The sequence below is a fragment of the Watersipora subatra genome, chromosome 6, assembly GCF_963576615.1.
Source record: "Watersipora subatra chromosome 6, tzWatSuba1.1, whole genome shotgun sequence".
Classification (NCBI taxonomy): Eukaryota; Metazoa; Bryozoa; class Gymnolaemata; order Cheilostomatida; family Watersiporidae; genus Watersipora; species Watersipora subatra.
In genome coordinates this window covers 37,730,222-37,751,382 of record NC_088713.1, presented here as the reverse complement: position 1 = coordinate 37,751,382, position 21,161 = coordinate 37,730,222, and the positions used below count along the sequence as shown (strand labels likewise).

Genomic DNA, 21,161 nt, shown 5'->3' with positions numbered 1-21,161 from the left:
CAGAACATTACACAGAATGTGAATTAATTTGTTGTTTCGGTCAGATCATATAATTAGATCAAAGTCATAAGAGCAAAAAAACTAAATGATTTAAATTGTTATTGCTGAACAGCACACATTTTATGCATATTTCCATGTTTTTTAGCCTGTTCATATTTCTAACATGTATAATTTTGATATGAGATATTTTTATGGAGATTCTGATATTTTTAAGATATGTAAATTTGTTTTTTTATATATATTTACATGGGAGCAAAGAAGTTTAAATTTTTTTAACAAGATCTCTTTATGAAAAGTAAAAAATAAATAGAAGAAGTTTAAATGTTGACTTGCAACAAAATTCACATTACAGTTACTTGTGATCAAAAGATTCACCATGTCTTACTCTGTTGTCTTGTAGGTGCAAAATACGTGGAAATGTGATTACAAGTTCTTAAAAGCTCCAAAACGAAAAGCTGAGCTCAGCCATCTTGAAAACGGCTATCTCTCTCAAAACGGCTCAAATGTGACGTAGTTGAACGCAATGTGTTTCTGTTTACGCGTTAAGGCAACCTCATTCGTCGACATATTTTCACAAATATATTTTCATGTATTCAATGAAAACATGTTTAGTGTCCTTACACGTATATTCCATTATCATTGTAACGCTGTCACCTTGAGCACAGATATCTTAAAACCTAGAATAAAAACCGGTTTAATTTTTAACCTTAGCTCAAAGGGATGCATATCATCCTCTGATAAACATGAGGAGCTTGTTGGTTACATGTGATAGTCAACAAATGCTGCAGAAGTTGTTCGCACCATATAGCGGGAAATATGGGTCACATGATCAGATTACGACTAGATGATTAGATCAAGCGGAAACAAAACTTTTGAGTAGTGAGCATCTATGTTTGATACAGGCTTTTTGGAAGAGCCCGAAGTGTTTGTCATAAACTAGTGCTACGAGATGTTTTATATGGAGCCTTTAATTGGCATTTGATTTCCCATGATGACATTACGTGTCAAAACAATAACTCTGTCGAGTTGAACATATTGTCAAAATATGGGATTCCAATCTACAACCACTTTTTAACTGTTCATTTTTGACCTTTTAAGAGCTTGTAATCACATTTCCACATTTTTGCACCTACAACACAGCAGAGTAAGACAAGCTAAATCTTAAAATGCCAAAATAACTGTAATATAATTTTTGTTGCAAGTCAGCCTTTACGGTTTAAGTTTGTTTCAGAATAATATTCCTGTCGGTTTTTATTCGTATTTATGTAAAAACATATAGTTTTATTGTGTTAATGTTTATCATGTTTGGCCTACGACCTAAAGTATGTTTTAAATTTTGCCCCCTTTTACAATTGAGTTTGACACCCCTGGTCTATAGTGATCAGATATATTTTTTCAACAGCTGCTGTGGTTTTGTATTCGAACTTATTATAGCCGCTTGTAATATTTAAACTTTTTATGTGGCTATTGTAAAATCAAGCCCCATCACTTTGCGATGATTTCGGGATAAATATATTTTTATACCCCTCTTTCTGGCTGGATTTTGGTAAAATCACGAAACAGAGCTAACAAAGTTTCCTTCAAAAAAGAACTTGAGAATTTAGCCGCAGAAACATGTTTTAACAAAGCAGTGAAACTCAGTAAGCATAATATAGTGAAAACTGACTACTACTCATTTTACTCAAGCTATCCTATCTGGGTCAGCTTTGAGAAGCTGTAAATCATAAATGAGGACAAAAACTTAGAACTATGGAACATTCCAGGAAACAGTTTGGTACCAAAACCACCAAACAAATCTGGTAGTCCTCCAAAAAAGTTGTTGCCAGAAAGTTTAAGCTCTTTTAGTCGAGTCAACTTTGAAGAGCTGTAAATCGCAAATAGGAACAAAAAACTAAAAATGTTGAACCCCAATGAAAGCAGTTTGACATGGTACATCAATTGCTGGATCCTAAAAGTAGCATTAAATGGTGATTCACTCAAACAAGTATATAAATGTATCTAAAGATAGATTTGAAATGTTATAAGTATCTTAATGCATATTCTCATAGTTTTCAATTTTTACAAAAAGGTGTATTAGAATTTAGCACCAGATTTTACAAAAAGGTTAATTGGGAGTTAGGACCAGATGAGTATTTTCAAAGAAATAATAATAATAACATAAAACCTTTAGCCATTCAATAATAATAATAATTTGTCTTCTGCAAATTAGAGAACATTGTATTAAACATCGCAGTAGTAAAGACAAAGACAAAATGCAAATTTAACTAAATTAATTTACTGAAAAGGAAATCTTATGAATACAGTATAGCAAATAAGGAAGGTCGCAATGCTTGATTTGTTTGACAAATTTAAAAACATACCATGAAAACAGCGCAAAATAGATGATTGATGGAAAGAAATCGATGAGTAAAGTAAGTGAAGTCCATATAAATAAATTAAACTGACAACAAAATGATCTACTTTGGATTATTAATTAAGGTCTTAAATTATAACAAACTGTAAAATTTTTAATTGATTCATTCTTTAAAGTTATTGTTGCAGAGAGCGACCAAGCATCAAATATAATTTTGTTTCAGTAACCTCTGTGATTTTGCACACGATTTGACTATGGTTGCTAGATATAGTAGAATTTCTATTAAACACTCGTAACATTGAGCTCAGAACTCTGAGTGAAATATATTTATATACACTTCTTACAAGCGCAAGTTTGGTGATTCGTAAAACAGCCCTTACAAAGGTTTCCATCAACTAAGACCTTGAAAAGTGGAGAGCCGAGAGATTGTCATAAAAAACAGCAAAAGTCGGTAAGCATAATGCGATGAACACTGACTACAACTCTTTTTACTGTTGATAGAATGATAGCTGAAAGCATTATCAGACTGTAGATGTTACTCACCTTTCTGGTAGAGATGTTAGCCTGCATGCATCAAGGTTCAGCTTTTTTAAATTACCAAGATCACCAAACACATCTGGTAGTCCACTAGAAAATCTATTTCCAGAAAGGTCAAGATCTTCTAGTCTAGTCAACTTTGATAAGCTGTAAATCATAAATAAGGACAAAACTAAAAACTATTGAGTCTTCCTTGGAGAATTTTGGCATGGTGATTATCAAATCCAGAAAGTAGCAATAAGTGGTGTTTCACTCCAACAAGTATAAATATATAAGGAAGAATATGCAAAATAAATCTAAAGTATTTCAAATATTTCAATGCATATTATCACGGTTTTTAATTTTTATAAGAAGGTTATTAGTAGTTAGCAGCAGACGACCCTTTTCAGAGGAATTATTATATTAACATAAAACCATCAACACATCTAATACTCAAAAAATTATCTAAAAAGATTAAGCTCTTTTCTTCAAGTCAAATTTGAGAAGCTGTGAATCACCAATAAGGACAAAAACTAGGAAATAATGAACCGTCCTGGGAGCAGTTTGGTGTGATGATTGTTTGATCCAAATAGTAGAGACGAGTTGTTCTTTGCTCAAACAAGTCTATATATAAAAAAATAAATTCAAAAATTTTTGACTATCTCAATGCATATTATCACAAATTGTAATTTTTACAAAAAAGGTTAATTGGGAGTTAGGATCAGATGAGTATTTTCAAAGAAATAATAATATTAACACATAACATTTAGCCATTCAATAACAAATATCTTCTGCAATTGTAGAGAACAATGTATAAAACATTGCAGTAGTAAATACGAATACAAAATGCAAATTCACCTAAATCCATTTACTGATAAGGAAGAGTTATGAATACAATATAACAAATAGTGAATGTCGCAGTGCTTGACTTGTTTGACAAATTTAAAAGCATACCACAAAAACAGTGCAAAAAAGATGGTTGATAGAAAAAATCAATGGGTGAACTATGTGAACTCCAAATAAAAAAATTAAACTGACAAAAAAATTCTACCTTGAATTATTATTGGAAGTCTGAAGTTATAACAAACCGTAAAGTTTCTAATAGATTCGTTCTTTAAAGTGGATGTTGCAGAGAGCGACAAGGCATCAGAGATAATTTTGTTTCAGTAACCACTGTGATTTTGCACACAATATGAATATAGTTGTTAGATATAGTAGAGTTTCTATTAAACAGTCGTAACATCGATCTCTGAATTCTGTGTGAAATATAATTTTATGCACTTCTTACAAGTGCAAGTTCAGTGATTCACAAAACAGCCATTACAAAGGTTTCCATCAATTAGGACCTTGAAAAGTTGGCAGCCGAGACACCTTCATAAAAAAGCAGCAAAAGTTGGAAAGCGTAATGTAATGAACACTGACTATCACTCTTTTTACTGTTGATAATATGATAGCTGAAAGCATTATCAGTCTTTAGATGTTACTCACCTTTCTGGTAGAGATGTTAGTTCGCATGTACCAAGGATCAGCATTTTTAAGTTACCAAGATCACCAAACACATCTGGTAGTCCACTAGAAAAGTTATTTCCAGAAAGGTGAAGCTCTTCTAGTTGAGTTAACTTTGAGAAGCTGTAAATTATAAATAACGGCAAAACTAAAAGCTATCCGAATCTTCCTGGGAGCAGTTTGGCATGGTCATTATCAAATCCAAAAAGTAGCAATACGTGGTGGTTCACTCCAACAAGTATAAATATGTAAGCAAGAACATGCAAAAATAAATCTAAAGTATTTCAAATATTTCAATGCATATTATCACGTTTTTTAATTTTCATAATAAGGTTATTAGTAGTTAGCACCGGATGACCTTTTTCAGAGAAATAATAATATTAACATAAAACCACGAACACTTCTGGTACTCCGACAAAAAAAATTTCTCCAAAAAGATTAAGCTTTTTTAATTCAGTCAACTTTGAGAAGCTGTGAATCATCAATAAGGACAAAAACTAAAAAATATTGAACCGTCCTGGGATCAGTTTGGCGTGATGATTGGCGTTAGATCCAGAGAGCAGCAATGAGTTGTCTTTTGCTCAAACAAGTATATATATGTAAAGATAAATTCAAAACATTAAAAGTATCTCAATGCATATTATCACAGTTTGCAAATTTTACAAAAAAGTTTATTGGTAGTTAGCACCAGATGAATATTTTCAAAGAAACAATAATATTAGCATATAACCTTTAGCCATTCAATAATAAATCTCTTCTGCAGTTGTTGAGAACATCATATAAAACATCGCAGTAGTAAATACAAATACTAAATGCAAATTCACCTAAATCCATTTACTGATAAGGAATTGTTGTAAATACAATATAACAAATAGTGAATGTCGCAGTGCTTGACTTTTTTGAGAAATTTAAAAACATACCAAAAAAAACAGTGCAAAAAAGATGGTCGATAGAAAAAAATAATTGGGTGAAATATGTGAATTCCAAATATAAAAATTAAACTGACAAAAAAATTCTACCTTGAATTATTATTGAAAGTCTTAAATTATAACAAACCGTAAAGTTTCTAATCGATTCGTTCTTTAAAGTGGTTGTTGCAGGGAGCGGCAAGGCATCAGAGATAATTTTGTTTCAGTAACCACTGTGATTTTGCACACGATATGAATATAGTTGCTAGATATAGTAGAGTTTCTATTAAACACTCGTAACATCGAGCTCTGAACTCTGAATGAAATATATTTTTATACTCTTTATACAAGCGCAAGTTTAGTGATTCACAAAACAGCCATTACAAAGGCTTCCATCAACTACGACCTTGAATAGTTGGCAGCCGAGACATCTTCTTAGAAAAGCAGCAAAAGTTGGAAAGCGTAATGTAATGAACACAGACGACAATTCTTTTTTACAATTGATAGAATGATAGCTGAAAGCATTATCAGTCTTTAGATGTTACTCACGTTTCTGGTAGATATGTTAGTTTGCATGCACCAAGGATCAGCTTTTTTAAGTTACCAAGATCACCAAACACATCTGGTAGTCCACTAGAAAAGTTATTTTCAGAAAGGTGAAGCTCTTCTAGTCGAGTCAACTTTGAGAAGCTGTAAATCATAAATAACGGCAAAACTAAAAACTATTGAATCTTCCTGGGAGCATTTTGGCATGGTGATTATCAAATCTAGAAAGTAGCAATAAGTGGTGTTTCACTCCAACAAGTATAAATATGTAAGCGAGAATATGCAAAAATAAATCTAAAGTATTTCAAATATTTCAATGCATATTATCACGGTTTTTAATTTTTATAAGAAGGTTATTAGTAGTTGGCACCAGATGACGCTTTTCAGAGGAATTATTATATTAACATAAAACCACCAACACATCTAATACTCAAAAAATTCTCTAAAAAGATTAAGCTCTTTTCTTCGAGTCAAATTTGAGAAGCTGTGAATCACCAATAAGGACAAAAACTAGGAAATATTGAACCGTCCTGGGAGCAGTTTGGTGTGATGATTGTTTGATCCAAATAGTAGAGACGAGTTGTTCTTTGCTCAAACAAGTCTATATATAAAAAGATGAATTCAAAAAATGTTGAGTATCTCAATACATATTATCACAAATTGTAATTTTTACAAAAAAGTTAATTGGGAGTTAAGACCAGATGAGTATTTTCAAAGAAATAATAATATTAACATATAACATTTAACCATTCAATAACAAATATCTTCTGCAATTGTAGAGAACAATGTATAAAACATTGCAGTAGTAAATACGAATACAAAATGCAAATTCACCTAAATCCATTTACTGATAAGGAACTGTTATGAATACAATATAACAAATAGTGATTGTCCCAGTGCTTGACTTGTTTGACAAATTTAAAAACATACCACAAAAACAGTGCAAAAAAGATGGTTGATAGAAAAAATCAATGGGTGAAAATGTGAAGTCCAAATAAAAAAATTAAACTGACTAAAAAAATCTACCTTGAATTATTAATGGAAGTCTTAAATTAGAACAAACCAAAAAGTTTATAATTTATTCGTTCTTTAAAGTGGTTGTTGAAGAGAGCGACCAGGCATCGGAAATAATTTTGTTTCAGTAACCACTGTGTTTTTGCACACGATTTGACTATAGTTGCTAGATATAGTAGAGTTTCTATTAAACACTCGTAACATCGATCTCTGAACTCTGAGTGAAATATATTTTTATACTCTTTATACAAGCGCAAGTTTAGTGATTCACAAAACAGTCATTACAAAGGTTTCCATCAATTACGACCTTGAAAAGTGAGGAGCTGAGACATTTTCATAAAAAAGCAGTAAAAGTTGGTAAGCGTAATGTAATGAACACTGACTACCACTCTTTTTACTGTTGATAATATGATAGCTGGAAGCATTATCAATCTGTAGATGTTACTCACCTTTCTGCTAGAGATGTTAGCTCGCATCTATCAAGGTTCAGCTTTTTTAAGTTACCAAGATCACCAAACACATCTGGTAGTCCACTAGAAAAGTTATTTCTAGAAAGGTAAAGCTCTTCTAGTCGAGTCAACTTTGAGAAGCTGTAAATCATAAATAACGGCAATACTAAAAGCTATCGAATCTTCCTGGGAGCAGTTTGGCATGGTGATTATCAAATCTAGAAAGTAGCAATAAGTGGTGTTTCACTCCAACAAGTATAAATATGTAAGCAAGAATATGCAAAAAAAGTCTAAAGTATTTCAAATATTTCAATGCATATTATCACGGTTTTTAATTTTTATAAGAAGGTTATTAGTAGTTAGCACCAGATGACCCTTTTCAGAGGAATTATTATATTAACATAAAACCACCAACACATCTAATACTCAAAAAATTCTCCAAAAAGATTAAGTTTTTTTTTTGAGTCAACTTTGAGAAGCTGTGAATCATCAATAAGGACAAAAACTAAGAAATTTTGAAGCGTCCTGAGATCAGTTTGGCGTGATGATTGGCGTTAGATCCAGATAGCGGCAATGAGTGGTTTTTTGCTCACACAAGTATATATATGTAAAGATAAATTCAAAAAATTAAAAGTATCTCCATGTCTATTATCACAGTTGGTAAATTTTACAAAAAGGTTCATTAGTAGTTAGCACCGGATGAGAATTTTCAAAGAAATAATAATATTAGCATATAACCTTTAGCCATTCAATAATAAATCTCTTCTGCAGTTGTTGAGAACATCATATAAAACATCGCAGTAGTAAATACGAATACTAAAAGCAAATGCGCCTAAATCCATTTACTGATGAGGAACTGTTATGAATACAATACATGTATAACAAATAGTGAATGTCGCGGTGCTTGACTTGTTTGACAAATTTAAAAACATACCAAAAATCAGTGCAAAAAAGATGATCAATAGAGAAAATTTAATGGGTGAAATATATGAATTCCAAATATAAAAATTAAACTGACAAAAAAAATTCTACCTTGAATTATTATTGGAAGTCTTAAGTTATAACAAACCGTAAAGTTTCTAATTGATTCATTCTTTAAAGTGGTTGATACAGAGAGCGACAAGGCATCAGAGATAAATTTCTTTCAGTAACCACTATGATTTTGCACACAATATGAATATAGTTGCTAGATATAGTAGAGTTTCTATTAAACACTCGTAACATCGAGCTCTGAACTCTGAATGAAATATATTTTTATACTCGGTAGACAATCGCAAGTTTAGTGATTCACAAAACAGCCCTTACAAACATTTCCATCAATTACGACCTTGAAAAGTGGGGAGCTGAGACATTTTCATAAAAAAGTAGCAAAAGTCGGAAAGCGTAATGTAAAGCACCCTGACGACAACTCTTTTTTACCATTGATAGAATGATAGCTGGAAGCGTTAACTGTCTGTAAATGTTACTCACGTTTCTGGTAGAGATGTTAGCTCGCATATATCAAGGTTCAGCTTTTTTAAGTTACCAAGATAACCAAACACATCTGGTAGTCCACTAGAAAAGTTATTCCATTGAAGATCAAGCACTTCTAGTCGAGTCAACTTTGAGAAGCTGTAAATCATATATAAGGACAAAAGTTAAGAAATATTGAATCATATTGCTATGCCTCCGTGGAGCGGTTTGGCATGGTAATTGTTGGATCCAAAAAGTAGCAGTAAGTTGTGCTTTAATCAAACAAGTATATATGTTTGTGAAAGAAAGTTTAAAATGCTTTAAAGCTTTAAGCTTATATATGAATGTGAAAAAACAACTTAAAACATTTTAATTATCTCAATGCATATTATCACAGTTTGTAATTTTTATAAGAATATTGTTAGTAGTTAGCACCAGACAACACTTCAAAGTAATAATAATATTAACATATAGCCTTTAGTCTTTCAGTAATAAGCAGTCTTCTGCAAGCATAAAAAAACATCGTATAAAACACCGCATAGTAAAAAAGAAGACAAAAGGCAAACACAGCTGAATCCAGTTACTAATAAGGAGTTGCTATGAATACAATATAGCCAATAGTGAAGGTCACGGCGCTTAAATTGTTTGACAAACTTAAAAACATACCGTGAGATTAGTGCAAAATAAATGGCTGATAGCAACAATTAATAAATAAATTATATTTAAGTCCATATAAATGAATTAAACAAAAACAACATAATCTACTTCGGATTAGTAACAGAGCTCTTAAATTATAACATAACATGAATTTTCTAATTTATTCCGTGTAGATAATTGTCATTGCCAACCGTGACTAGGCATCAGTAAAAATTGTTTTTGTAAATGCTGTGATTTTGCACATCGCTTGACTTAAGTTGCTAGTTATAGTAGTTTTTATCGAAAACTTGTATTATCAAGCTGAATTTTTACTGATAATTCTGAGTGAATTATATTTACAAACCCTTTTTACAAGCTGCACATTGGTAATACACAAAACAGCCCTGACGAAGGAATCCAATAAATAATACCTCTAAACACTAGCAGCAGAAAGATGTTTGTATTAAAGCAGTAAATCCCAGTAAGCATAGTATAACTAACACTCACTACAACTCTTTTAGTGTTGATATAAAAATAGCTCGAAGCATTATCAGTATGTAAATGTTACTCACCTTTCTGGTAGAGATGTTAGCTTGCATGCATTAAGGTTCAGCATTTTTAAGTTACCAAGATCACCAAACACATCTGGTAGTCCACCAAAAGAGTAATTTCCAGAAAGGTTAAGCTCTTCTAGTCGAGTCAACTTTGATAAGCTGTAAATCATAAATAAGGGCAAAAACTAAAAGCTATTGAATCCTCCTGGGTGCATTTTAGCATGGTGATTATCAAATCCAGAAAGTGGCAATATGTGGTGTTTCACTCCAACAAGTATAAATATGTAAGCGAGTACATGCAAAAATAAATCTGAAGTATTTCAAATATTTCAATGCATATTATCACGGTTTTTAATTTTTAAAAGAAGGTTATTAGTATTTAGCACCAGATGACGCTTTTCAGAGGAATTATTATATTAACATAAAACCACCAACACATCTAATACTCAAAAAATTCTCTAAAAAGATTATGCTATTTTCTTCAAGTCAAATTTGAGAAGCTGTGAATCACCAATAAGGACAAAAACTAAGAAATATTGAACCGTCCTGGGAGCAGTTTGGTGTGATGATTGTTTGATCTAAATAGTATAGACGAGTTGTTCTTTGCTCAAACAAGTCTATATATAAAAAGATAAATTCAAAAAATGTTCAGTATCTCAATACATATTATCACAAATTGTAATTTTTACAAAAAGGTTAATTGGTAGTTAGGACCAGATGAGTATTGTAAGGATTATGTGTAATTCCTATGCAGTTTATAAAATGTTAGATACAATTTTTGCTTGTTTCAGCCTTCAGGCTGCCTTGGTAGTATATCAGTTACTGATGGCTTGATTTGAATTCGGTGGGCTGCTGTGTGATTGGTTTGCATTTGTGGGGCTATTTCTGTCAGCCAATGACGCGATATCTGTGTTGATGGCATGCGGTTTTCGTAACTTGCTTCTAGCCGGTCGCGCAGTCAGCCAGTTTAGTAAAATCGATCCAGTCTTAATGTTGTAAGCAAATCACTGGAGCTTGTTTTATAATCAAATGAAACTACAGGAGGCAAAAGGTATTTACCACTGTTCCCTATTATAATATGTATCAATTTGTATCATTTCTTTTCTGTCAAATAATGTTACATTGTGTTACACTTGCTAATTAAGACTACTTTGTTCTATTTTTTAGTTGTACTGTTTTATTTTAGACTTCATGGTTGTCGTGTGGCGTCATTAAAGTAAAGATAAATAAAGTTGACACTTACATTGAACCAGTAAAGTTCGTAACCTCAAAAGGAATCTAATAGTCAAAAGTCTAGCAATGCTCCCACATTGCTAAAAGTATTTTCAACGAAATAATAATATTAACATATAACATTTAGCCATTCAATAACAAATATCTTCTGCAATTGCAAAGAACAATGTATAAAACATTGCAGTAGTAAATACGAATACAAAATGCAAATTCACCTGAATCCATTTACTGATAAGGATCTGTTATGAATACAATATAACAAATAGTGAATGTCGCAGTGCTTGACTTATTTGACAAATTTAAAAACATACCACAAAAACAGTGCAAAAAAGATGGTTGATAGAAAAAATCAATGGGTGAAATATGTGAATTCCATATAAAAAAATTAAACTGACAAAAAAATCTACCTCGAATTATTAATGGAAGTCTTAAATTATGAAAAACCAAAAAGTTTCTAATCGATTCGTTCTTTAAAGTGGTTGTTGCAGAGAGCGACCAGGCATCTGAGATAATTTTGTTTCAGTAACCACTGTGTTTTTGCACACGATTTGACTATAGTTGCTAGATATAGTAGAGTTTCTATTAAACACTCGTAACATCGATTTCTAAATTCTGTGTGAAATATAACTTTATGCACTTCTTACAAGGGCAAGTTCAGTGATTCACAAAACAGCCATTACAAAGGTTTCAATCAATTAAGACCTTGAAAAGTTGGAAGCCGAGACATCTTCTTAGAAAAGCAGCAAAAGTTGGAAAGCGTAATGTAATGAACACAGACGACAAATCTTTTTTTACAATTGATAAAAAGATAGCTGGAAGCATTATCAGTCTTTAGATGTTACTCGCCTTTCTGGTAGAGATGTTAGTTTGCATGTATCAAGGATCAGCTTTTTTAAGTTACCAAGATCACCAAACACATCTGGTAGTCCACTAGAAAAGTTATTTTCAGGAAGGTGAAGCTCTTCTAGTCTAGTCAACTTTGAGAAGCTGTAGATCATAAATAACAGCCAAACTAAAAGCTATCGAATCTTCCTGGGAGCAGTTTGGCATGGTGATTATCAAATCCAGAAAGTAGCAATACGTGGTGGCTCACCCAACAAGTATAAATATGTAAGCGAGTACATGCAAAAATAAATCTAAAGAATTTCAAATATTTCAATGGATATTATCACGGTTTGTAATTTTTATAAGAATGTTATTAGTAGTTAGCACCAGATGACCATTTTCAGAAGAATTATTATATTAACATAAAACCACCAACACATCTGGTACTCCAAAAAAAAGTTTCTCCAAAAAGATTAAGTTTTTTTCTTTGAGTCAACTTTGAGAAGCTGTGAATCATCAATAAGGACAAAAACTAAGAAATATTTAAGCGTCCTGAGATCAGTTTGGCGTGATGATTGGCGTTAGATCCAGATAGCGGCAATGAGCAGTTTTTTGCTCAAACAAGTATATATATGTAAAGATAAATTCAAAACATTTTAATTATCTCAATGCATATTATCACAGTTGGTAAATTTTACAAAAAAGTTTCATTAGTAGTTAGCACCGGATGAGTATTTTCAAAGAAATAATAACATTAGCATATAACCTTTAGCCATTCAATAATAAATCTCTTCTGCAATTGTTGAGAACATCATATAAAACATCGCAGTAGTAAATACGAATACTAAAAGCAAATTCACCTAAATCCATTTACTGATAAAGAACTGTTATGAATACAATATAACAAATAGTGAATGTCGCAGTGCTTGACTTGTTTGACAAATTCAAAAACATACCAAAAATCAGTGCAAAAAAGATGATCAATAGAAACAAATAAATGGGTCAAATATGTGAATTCCAAATATAAAAATTAAACTGACAAAAAAATTCTACCTTGAATTATTATTGGAAGTCTGAAGTTATAACAAACCGTAAAGTTTCTAATAGATTCGTTCTTTAAAGTGGATGTTGCAGAGAGCGACAAGGCATCAGAGATAATTTTGTTTCAGTAACCACTGTGATTTTGCACACAATATGAATATAGTTGCTAGATATAGTAGAGTTTCTATTAAACACTAGAAACATCGAGCTCTGAATTCAGTGTGAAATATATTTTTATACACTTCTTACAAGCGCAAGTTTGGTGATTTGCAAAACAGCCCTTACAAGGGTTTCCATCAATTAGGACCTTGAAAAGTGGGGAGCTGAGACATTTTCATAAAAAAAGCAGCAAAAGTCGGTAAGCGTAATGTAATGCACTCTGACGACAACTATATTTTACCATTGATAAAATGATAGCTGGACTGATTAACATTCTTTAAATGTTACTCACGTTTCTGGTAAAGATGTTAGCTCGCATCTATAAAGTTTCAGCTTTTTTAAGTTACCAAGATTGCCAAACACATCTGATAGTCCACCAGAAAATATATTTCCAGAAAGTTCAAGCTCTTCTAGTCTAGTCAACTTTGAGAAGCTGAAAATCATAAATAAGTATAAAAACTAAAAGCTATCGAATCTTCCTGGGAGAATTTTGGCATGGTGATTATCAAATCCAAAAAGTAGCAATAAGTGGTGTTTCACTCCAACAAGTATAAATATGTAAGTAAGAACATGCAAAAATAAATCTAAAGTATTTTAAATATTTCAATGCATATTATCACGTTTAGTAATTTTCATAATAAGGTTATAGTAGTTAGCACCATATGACCCTTTTCAGAGGAATAATTATATTAACATAAAACCACCAACACTTTTGGTACTCCAACAAAAAAGATTTCTCCAAAAAGATTAAGCTTGTTTAATTCAGTCAACTTTGAGAAGCTGTGAATCATCGATAAGGACAAAACTAAGCAATATGGAACCGTCCTGGGATCAGTTTTGCGTGATGATTGGCGTTAGATCCAGATAGCAGCAATGAGTTGTTTTTTGCTCAAACAAGTATATATATGTAAAGATAAATTCAAAACATTTTAATTATCTCAATGCATATTATCACAGTTTGTAATCTTTATAAGAATATTGTTAGTAGTTAGCACCAGACAACTCTTTTCAAAATAATAATAATATTAACATATAGCCTTTAGTCTTTCAGTAATAAGCAGTCTTCTGCAAGCGTAAAAAAAAACATCGTATAAAACACCGCATAGTAAAAAAGAAGACAAAAGGCAAACACAGCTGAATCCAGTTACTGATAAGGAGTTGCTATGAATACAATATAGCCAATAGTGAAGGTCACGGTGCTTAAATTGTTTGACAAACTTAAAAACATACCATGAGATTAGTGCAAAATAAATGGCTGATAGCAACAATTAATAAATAAAATATATTTAACTCCAGATAAATGAATTAAACAAAAACAACATAATCTACTTCGGATTAGTAACAGAGCTCTTAAATTATAACATAACATGAATTTTCTAATTTAATCCGTGTAGATAATTGTCATTGCCGACCGTGACCAGGCATCAGTAAAAATTGTTTTAGTAAATGCTGTGATTTTGCACATCGCTTGACTTAAGTTGCTAGTTATAGTAGTTTTTATCGAAAACTTGTATTATCAAGCTGAGTTTTTACTGATAATTCTGAGTGATATATATTTACAAACCCTTTTTACAAGCTGCACATTGGTAATACACAAAACAGCCCTGACAAAGGAATCCAATAAATAATACCTTTAAACACTAGCAGCAGAAAGATGTTTGTATTAAAGCAGTAAATCCCAGTAAGCATAGTATAACTAACACTCACTACAACTCTTTTAGTGTTGATATAAAAATAGCTCGAAGCATTATCAGTATGTAAATGTTACTCACCTTTCTGGTAGAGATGTTAGCTTGCATGCATTAAGGTTCAGCATTTTTAAGTTACCAAGATCACCAATCACATCTGGTAGTCCACCAGAAAAGGAATTTCCAGAAAGGTCAAGCACTTCTAGTCGAGTCAACTTTGATAAGCTGTAAATCATAAATAAGGGCAAAAAACTAAAAGCTATCAAATCCTCCTGGGTGCATGGCGATTGTTGGACCAGAAAGTAGCAGTAAGTTGTGCTTCAATCAAACAATTATATACATGTATATGCATGTAAAAAAAAAGTTTAAAACGCTTTAAATATTTCAATGCATATGACCGCAGTTTTTAAATTTTTATAAGAATGTACTTTGTAGTTAGCACCAGGCGACGCTTTTTAAAGAAATAATAATATTGACCCATAATATTTAGTATTTCAGTAATAATTGTTTTCCGCAAATATAGAGGAACATCGCAATAGTAAAGACGAAGACAAAATGTAAATACGCCTGAATCCAGGTACTGATAAGGAATTGTTATGAGTACAATATAGCAAATAGTAAAGTCGCAGTGCTTGATTTGTTGGCCAAGTTTAAAAACATATCATGAAAACAGTGCAAAATAGACAATTGATAGAAAAAAATCTATGAGTAAAATATGTGAATGTCATATAAATGAATCAAACTGAAAACAAAATAATCTACCTTGGATTAGTAATAGAGGTCTTAAATTATAACAAACCATAAAGTTTCTAATTTATTCGTTCTTTATAATGGTCATTGCGGACTGTGACCAGCCATCAGAGAAAATTTGGTTTCAGCAGTTGCTATGGTTTTGCACGCCGTTTGACTATAGTTGCGAGTTATAGTTAAGTTTCTATCAAGCAATTGTAACATCAAGCTAAATTTCTTTGCGATAACTCTGGGTGAACTATATATTCTATACACTTCTAACAAGCGCAAGTTTGTTGATTCACAAAACAGCAACCGAATTTTAGCCATAGAAACATATTAGTCACAAATCAGCTTATTATTCAACTTATTGTGATTCCAAATTCATGAACATTTGAACCGAACACAGTTTTCTATAATTATTGCTAAACAGCAAAACTGGTTTAGTGAGAAGTAATGTGGAGCTTATGACACTAACAGCTAGGACATTCCATTAGACGTAATAAACAAAATGGGAAAGTTGAAGAAAGAACTATAGACACCCATTGCTGTGTTTTTTGCTTGCATAAACAAATTTTCTCTATGATTTCGACCTAAGCTTAAACTGAGATCCTAATAGGAAAAAAAGTGCAGAAAACAGGAGTTAATTGAAACATTTTTATTAATAATTTATGCACTGTTTAAAAATTTCAAATCATATGTTGAAAAAAATCATGTTAGTGCAAATATCTTTCTATTTTTTCATTGTATGTCAAGATATTTACAACAAAGGAACATGTGTTAAAAAAATAAATATTTATGAGCAATTTCTTATTTTTCAGTATGCTGATTAATGCTATGTGATTTTTTTGTTCTTAAAAAAGCAAATACTCGCAATAATAAATTGAGGATGAAATTATACAATTAATTTCATATGAAGGATAATTAAATTAAATTCACATCCGATGAATTTAATCAAGGATACTCTGAAGCATTTGATCATTAATCCTGTTAATTTTCTGAATAAATTTCTTTATAAATCTATATGCAATGTTTAATGTGTAGTTGGTCATTTTTGAAAAATTTCTACAACCTCATTGGTTGTTTTAAATCTCTATAAGCTACCATAAAAGCTGAGAGTCACTTACTCTCTCAGTCCTGATTGGTCATATAGGTCTCTAACAATCAAAACTTTCAGATTTGGAGCAATGTCTTGTAGAGGTGGAATGTAGTTGTGACATCCCAATCCGACTATGAAGTCAGTGCCAATCTTATCAATGAGTTCTGTAATGGTAAACCATCCTTCATGCCACTCAGGCTTTTCAGAAACTCTGTATTTAATATGATAACCTGCAAAAAAAGAGAGGAAAAGTAATAAATAATACACTTGCACTTTAATAATCTCTACAATCTCATTAATATATATATATATCAATTTTTCTACATTGCAATGTGAAATTCAAGTAAATTTTTCTGAAGCTCTTTTCAATATAGAGCTTTATAAGTATTTAAAAATATTCACGTTGGTTAAGGTAAAGAGTAACAGACTGACAAAGAATGAGATAAAAATTAATGATTCATATTTTAAAACTAAGCAAGTTTTCATATTTACTTAAAAAATGAATAAAATTTAAATTGCCGTTTCCTTGGTTGACTGGCTAAAATATATTAAATGATGTTCATTATAGCAAAAATGGCAGAACTAGTGTGATCCATAAATCTGTTTTAATTTAACAAAAGGTTTACATGAGATCTTGGGTAGAGGAGCATTTCGCTTTTTTAGTTTTGTTACAAGTAATAAACTAAAATATTGTCTATCATACAAGATGTTGGTAATTCTAAATTTAATCTAAAATGTAATTTCTACTATAATAAGAGCAGTGTGTGTATTTTTGGATGTCAAAAGCCACACTTGAGCATTAGGAAAAAATGTTCATTTGCATGGAAATCAAGCGCTGGGCAGTAGACTCAAAAGCGACTTCTCTACCACTACACAACCACTGCACCAACTCAGCACTATTTGAACGGATAATTATATGTATACTGATTGCTCATGATGATCTCTCAAAGACGTAGAGACTAACAGGCATATTAGTAAAAATATAATTATCCTATGAATAGTAGGTCTTTCTATAGCCTAGTTCAATTTCGGACCAATAGAGAAAACACAAGGCCAAAACATCGGATATTGTAAAACCTGTATTTGAATGCCACATTCATTTTAACTCCACCTCTATCTTAGGACTACTATGAAGAAAGAGCTGCAAGATAAAGTGGCACCCTTTAAGTGAATGTCATTTTTATGTGAACACCACCTCTATTTGACTGATGTCTTTTGACATTTTTCATCTTTACAAACTCATAATAGCAAGTTTTCAGTAAAAATTCTCCACAAAAAACACTGCTAATGACTTGACTACATCAATAACAATTAGTTTGTTACTTGTTTCTGTTTATATCCAAATTTGTATTTATCACAGAACTTTACCGTTTTTTTTTCATTAAATTTCTGAATGGAACAGCATAGAAATGATGAGTAACTTAATCGGACTAATGATAGTAATTTTTAACTCGGTCTAAATAATTTGATGTATGTGAATCTGTTTGCAAATTAATGATGGAACCTAGACTATCGCGCATTTTAAAGCCAAAATTATGAGACAATTTTTATTACACACAGATTCTGTTTATTCACACAATAAGTGTATACATGTATAATTCTACAGTGCATAGCGTAAATGCTTTGCTATACTAAAAGTTATTTGACCGCTAATGTTGACTAGCTCAGCTGCATAGAAGAAAACTTAGAGCCAAAAAACAATTTTTAGGATATTGCACAGCTAAAGGAATAAACAAAGGTTATAAACAGAAGCAATAAAGTCTGCATACAAGGAGAAGAACAATCAGAATGCAACTGGCTGAGCTAACAACACTAATATTTTTGTTTAAGAATGTTAACTTTGATTTTAAAATTTTAACTTTTGTTTCTGAATGTAAATATGGTTTTTTATGTCACATGTTCTTAAAGGTACATTGGTAAAAATTAATAGATTATTATTAGTATAAAATTTTAAATTTGCAGAATAATAACACTTCATTTGATTGTATTATCGCAGTAATGTGAACTGGGCTTACTATGAATCAATACGCATAACTCATTTTCTCTTAGTCATTAAAAGGGAGTTATAGCTGCAAACTGTAACAAAAATATCAATGACTGTAATGAGCTTTTATGCAATCTTATTAAAGTTAGTTATGAAATAGAAGCATATCTTTATGTTTAAAATGAAGCAGAAACTGTAAAGCTCTAGCAAATGGCAACGTAGGCTATAAGAGCATCATAGGCTAATCACAAACAATTTATATTATTTAGATATCCAAAACAAGTTGGAGGTAAGTTAACAAGTTTCTTCCACTCAAAGGCTTAAAATCGCTTTGCTATCGGAAAAGTATATTATGTAGGCAACATTTGATTTGCCAGTGAAACATTGTTTTTTAAATATTCTGACAAGGTATTTAAAAAATACAACGGCACCCTTTGCTTGAGTACCACTTCTAATAAATGACCACACTAAAATAAGGGTTCAAAATAGAGCACTGTTGCGTTCAAATAAAGATTTTAGGGTCTTCTCAAGAGCGACATTGACCTAATGTAATATTGAAAAATTATCTCTGCAGATTGTTGCTGTTTGTGTATTCTCAATACAGGCTCGCAACATTTTAATCCCTAAAACCTTGTTACTCCTGAACAGATGAGTTTCAGTAATAATTTTATACTTAATTGAGAATTACGAATTTTTTTTACATGCTTTCAGACATATCTGGAAATTTACTAACGTTTGTTCGGATTAGAATCCTCTGCTCTACCTTCTTGCTGATCATGAAACTGCTCAATTCCATTAAAGCTGTCTGCCATTTTAGTTTCTGCCTCACCAATGACTTTCTGAGTAAAGAAAATAGATAAATAAATTTGATAATAGGATTTGATTGAATAATACCAGAGCATGCCAACAGCACAAATAATAGTAATGTGTTGTATTATTAAACTAATCTAAAGTGACAATCAAAATACTGTACTATAATATAAATATATAGATATGAGAAAAAAATATATACAAATGAAAATATGAATATAAAATAAATATTGCATTTAATATTTAATAATAGTATATTTAATATATATACAAATATATAATTTGTATATATACACATGTATGTATATCTATGGCCAATTGTGTATATACAAATATGCATATGTATACTGTATATACATACATAGATATTTATACATATACATGCCACATATTATATATATACATATATATACATGTATATATGTGTGTTTGTATATAGTATGCATGAACATCATTTATACATATATACAGTATATATACATACATGTATATATATATATATATATATATATATACATATATATAAATATATATGTACACTATATTATATATAAAACTATATTTCCCAACTAGGAGGCTTCTATCAATAAATAATCCATGTTAGGAGGCTCTGAAAAATTAGGAGGCGTCTAGGGAGCCTCCTAGTTCTAGCAGTGATTATAGTGCTCAACAACCTTATAGAAGTATTCTAAACATGATTCCCATAATTGCCTTATATATCTATATTCAGATATATGGAAAAGAGGAGACAACTCCAACAAAAATGTTTAATTTTCTTTAAATAAATTATAAACTCTAGGAGGCTCTTATATATGGAACTAGGAGGCATATATCAATTTAAAATATTCTTACTTTTAAGTGTTTTGGTATCGCTTCAGTTAATAGCCCAATCTATTTAAAAACATATTGCAATAAGCTTATTACTAAGCATCAGCCAATACAAAGAGTTAGCAGCTATGTCGGATACAGTCGATTTTGATAATATTCTGGATAGCTTTATTAGATTTGAGAAATAAAGTTGTATATTAACAACATACAGTACATTGCAATTTATTTGCTGCCCCTCTTTATGGTGTTCAAGTCTGCCATTTAAGCACTCCCTTTTTTGCAATGTTTCTTATTGATCTGCTCTTTTTTGTGAAAATTCACAATAATTGCACATTTTGGTTTCAATTGATGTTTAAGCATGGCTGTAGTAAAAGTTTAAATAATTCTATAATCAGTACAATTCATATTTTTGCTGCCGTTCCATCCGGTCACAAAATAAATCTTTTTTTGAAACTTTGTATCCAAACGCAATACCTGAGAGATGATTTCTTAGTAAATGATTTGATTTTTCAAACTTATTGAAGTACAGTGGCAAAAGTATAACCACAGTATATAACAGCTACAGAAATGTGGCTGTTATAATGTTGCTGTTGCTGTTAGGACTATTCGTTTTTCACCCATGTAGCCAACTAGAGCTTGATAGCAGCAGAAAAAACTACATGTAAGGGAGCACGTCACATTTGGTAAGTTGTTCATGCTATTTTAGTCAATTTACAGTATATTTATTTAAAACATACAGTTGTCGAAAAGCAGTATAAACTTTATTTAATATTGAATTAGGACTTGTGTGAAAAAAGTATGTTTCAATTATTATAAGTTTTAAAGAAGGTA

At 31.1% G+C, this 21,161-nt stretch overlaps 1 protein-coding gene across 1 annotated transcript; it reads right to left on the bottom strand.

The window, feature by feature from the left end:
* Nucleotides 1–1,686: 1,686 nt before the first annotated feature.
* LOC137398233 (uncharacterized) lies at nt 1,687–19,504 on the bottom strand. Its single transcript, XM_068084340.1, has 12 exons — nt 19,426–19,504; nt 16,737–16,938; nt 14,965–15,105; nt 13,485–13,625; nt 12,014–12,154; nt 9,953–10,093; nt 8,763–8,903; nt 7,293–7,433; nt 5,833–5,973; nt 4,358–4,498; nt 2,897–3,037; nt 1,687–1,864 (listed from the first exon to the last, which is right to left on the bottom strand). The coding sequence occupies exons 1-12, from the start codon at nt 19,502–19,504 to the stop codon at nt 1,687–1,689; spliced, it is 1,728 nt and encodes a 575-aa protein (XP_067940441.1).
* Between the last annotated feature and the right edge of the window lie 1,657 nt (nt 19,505–21,161).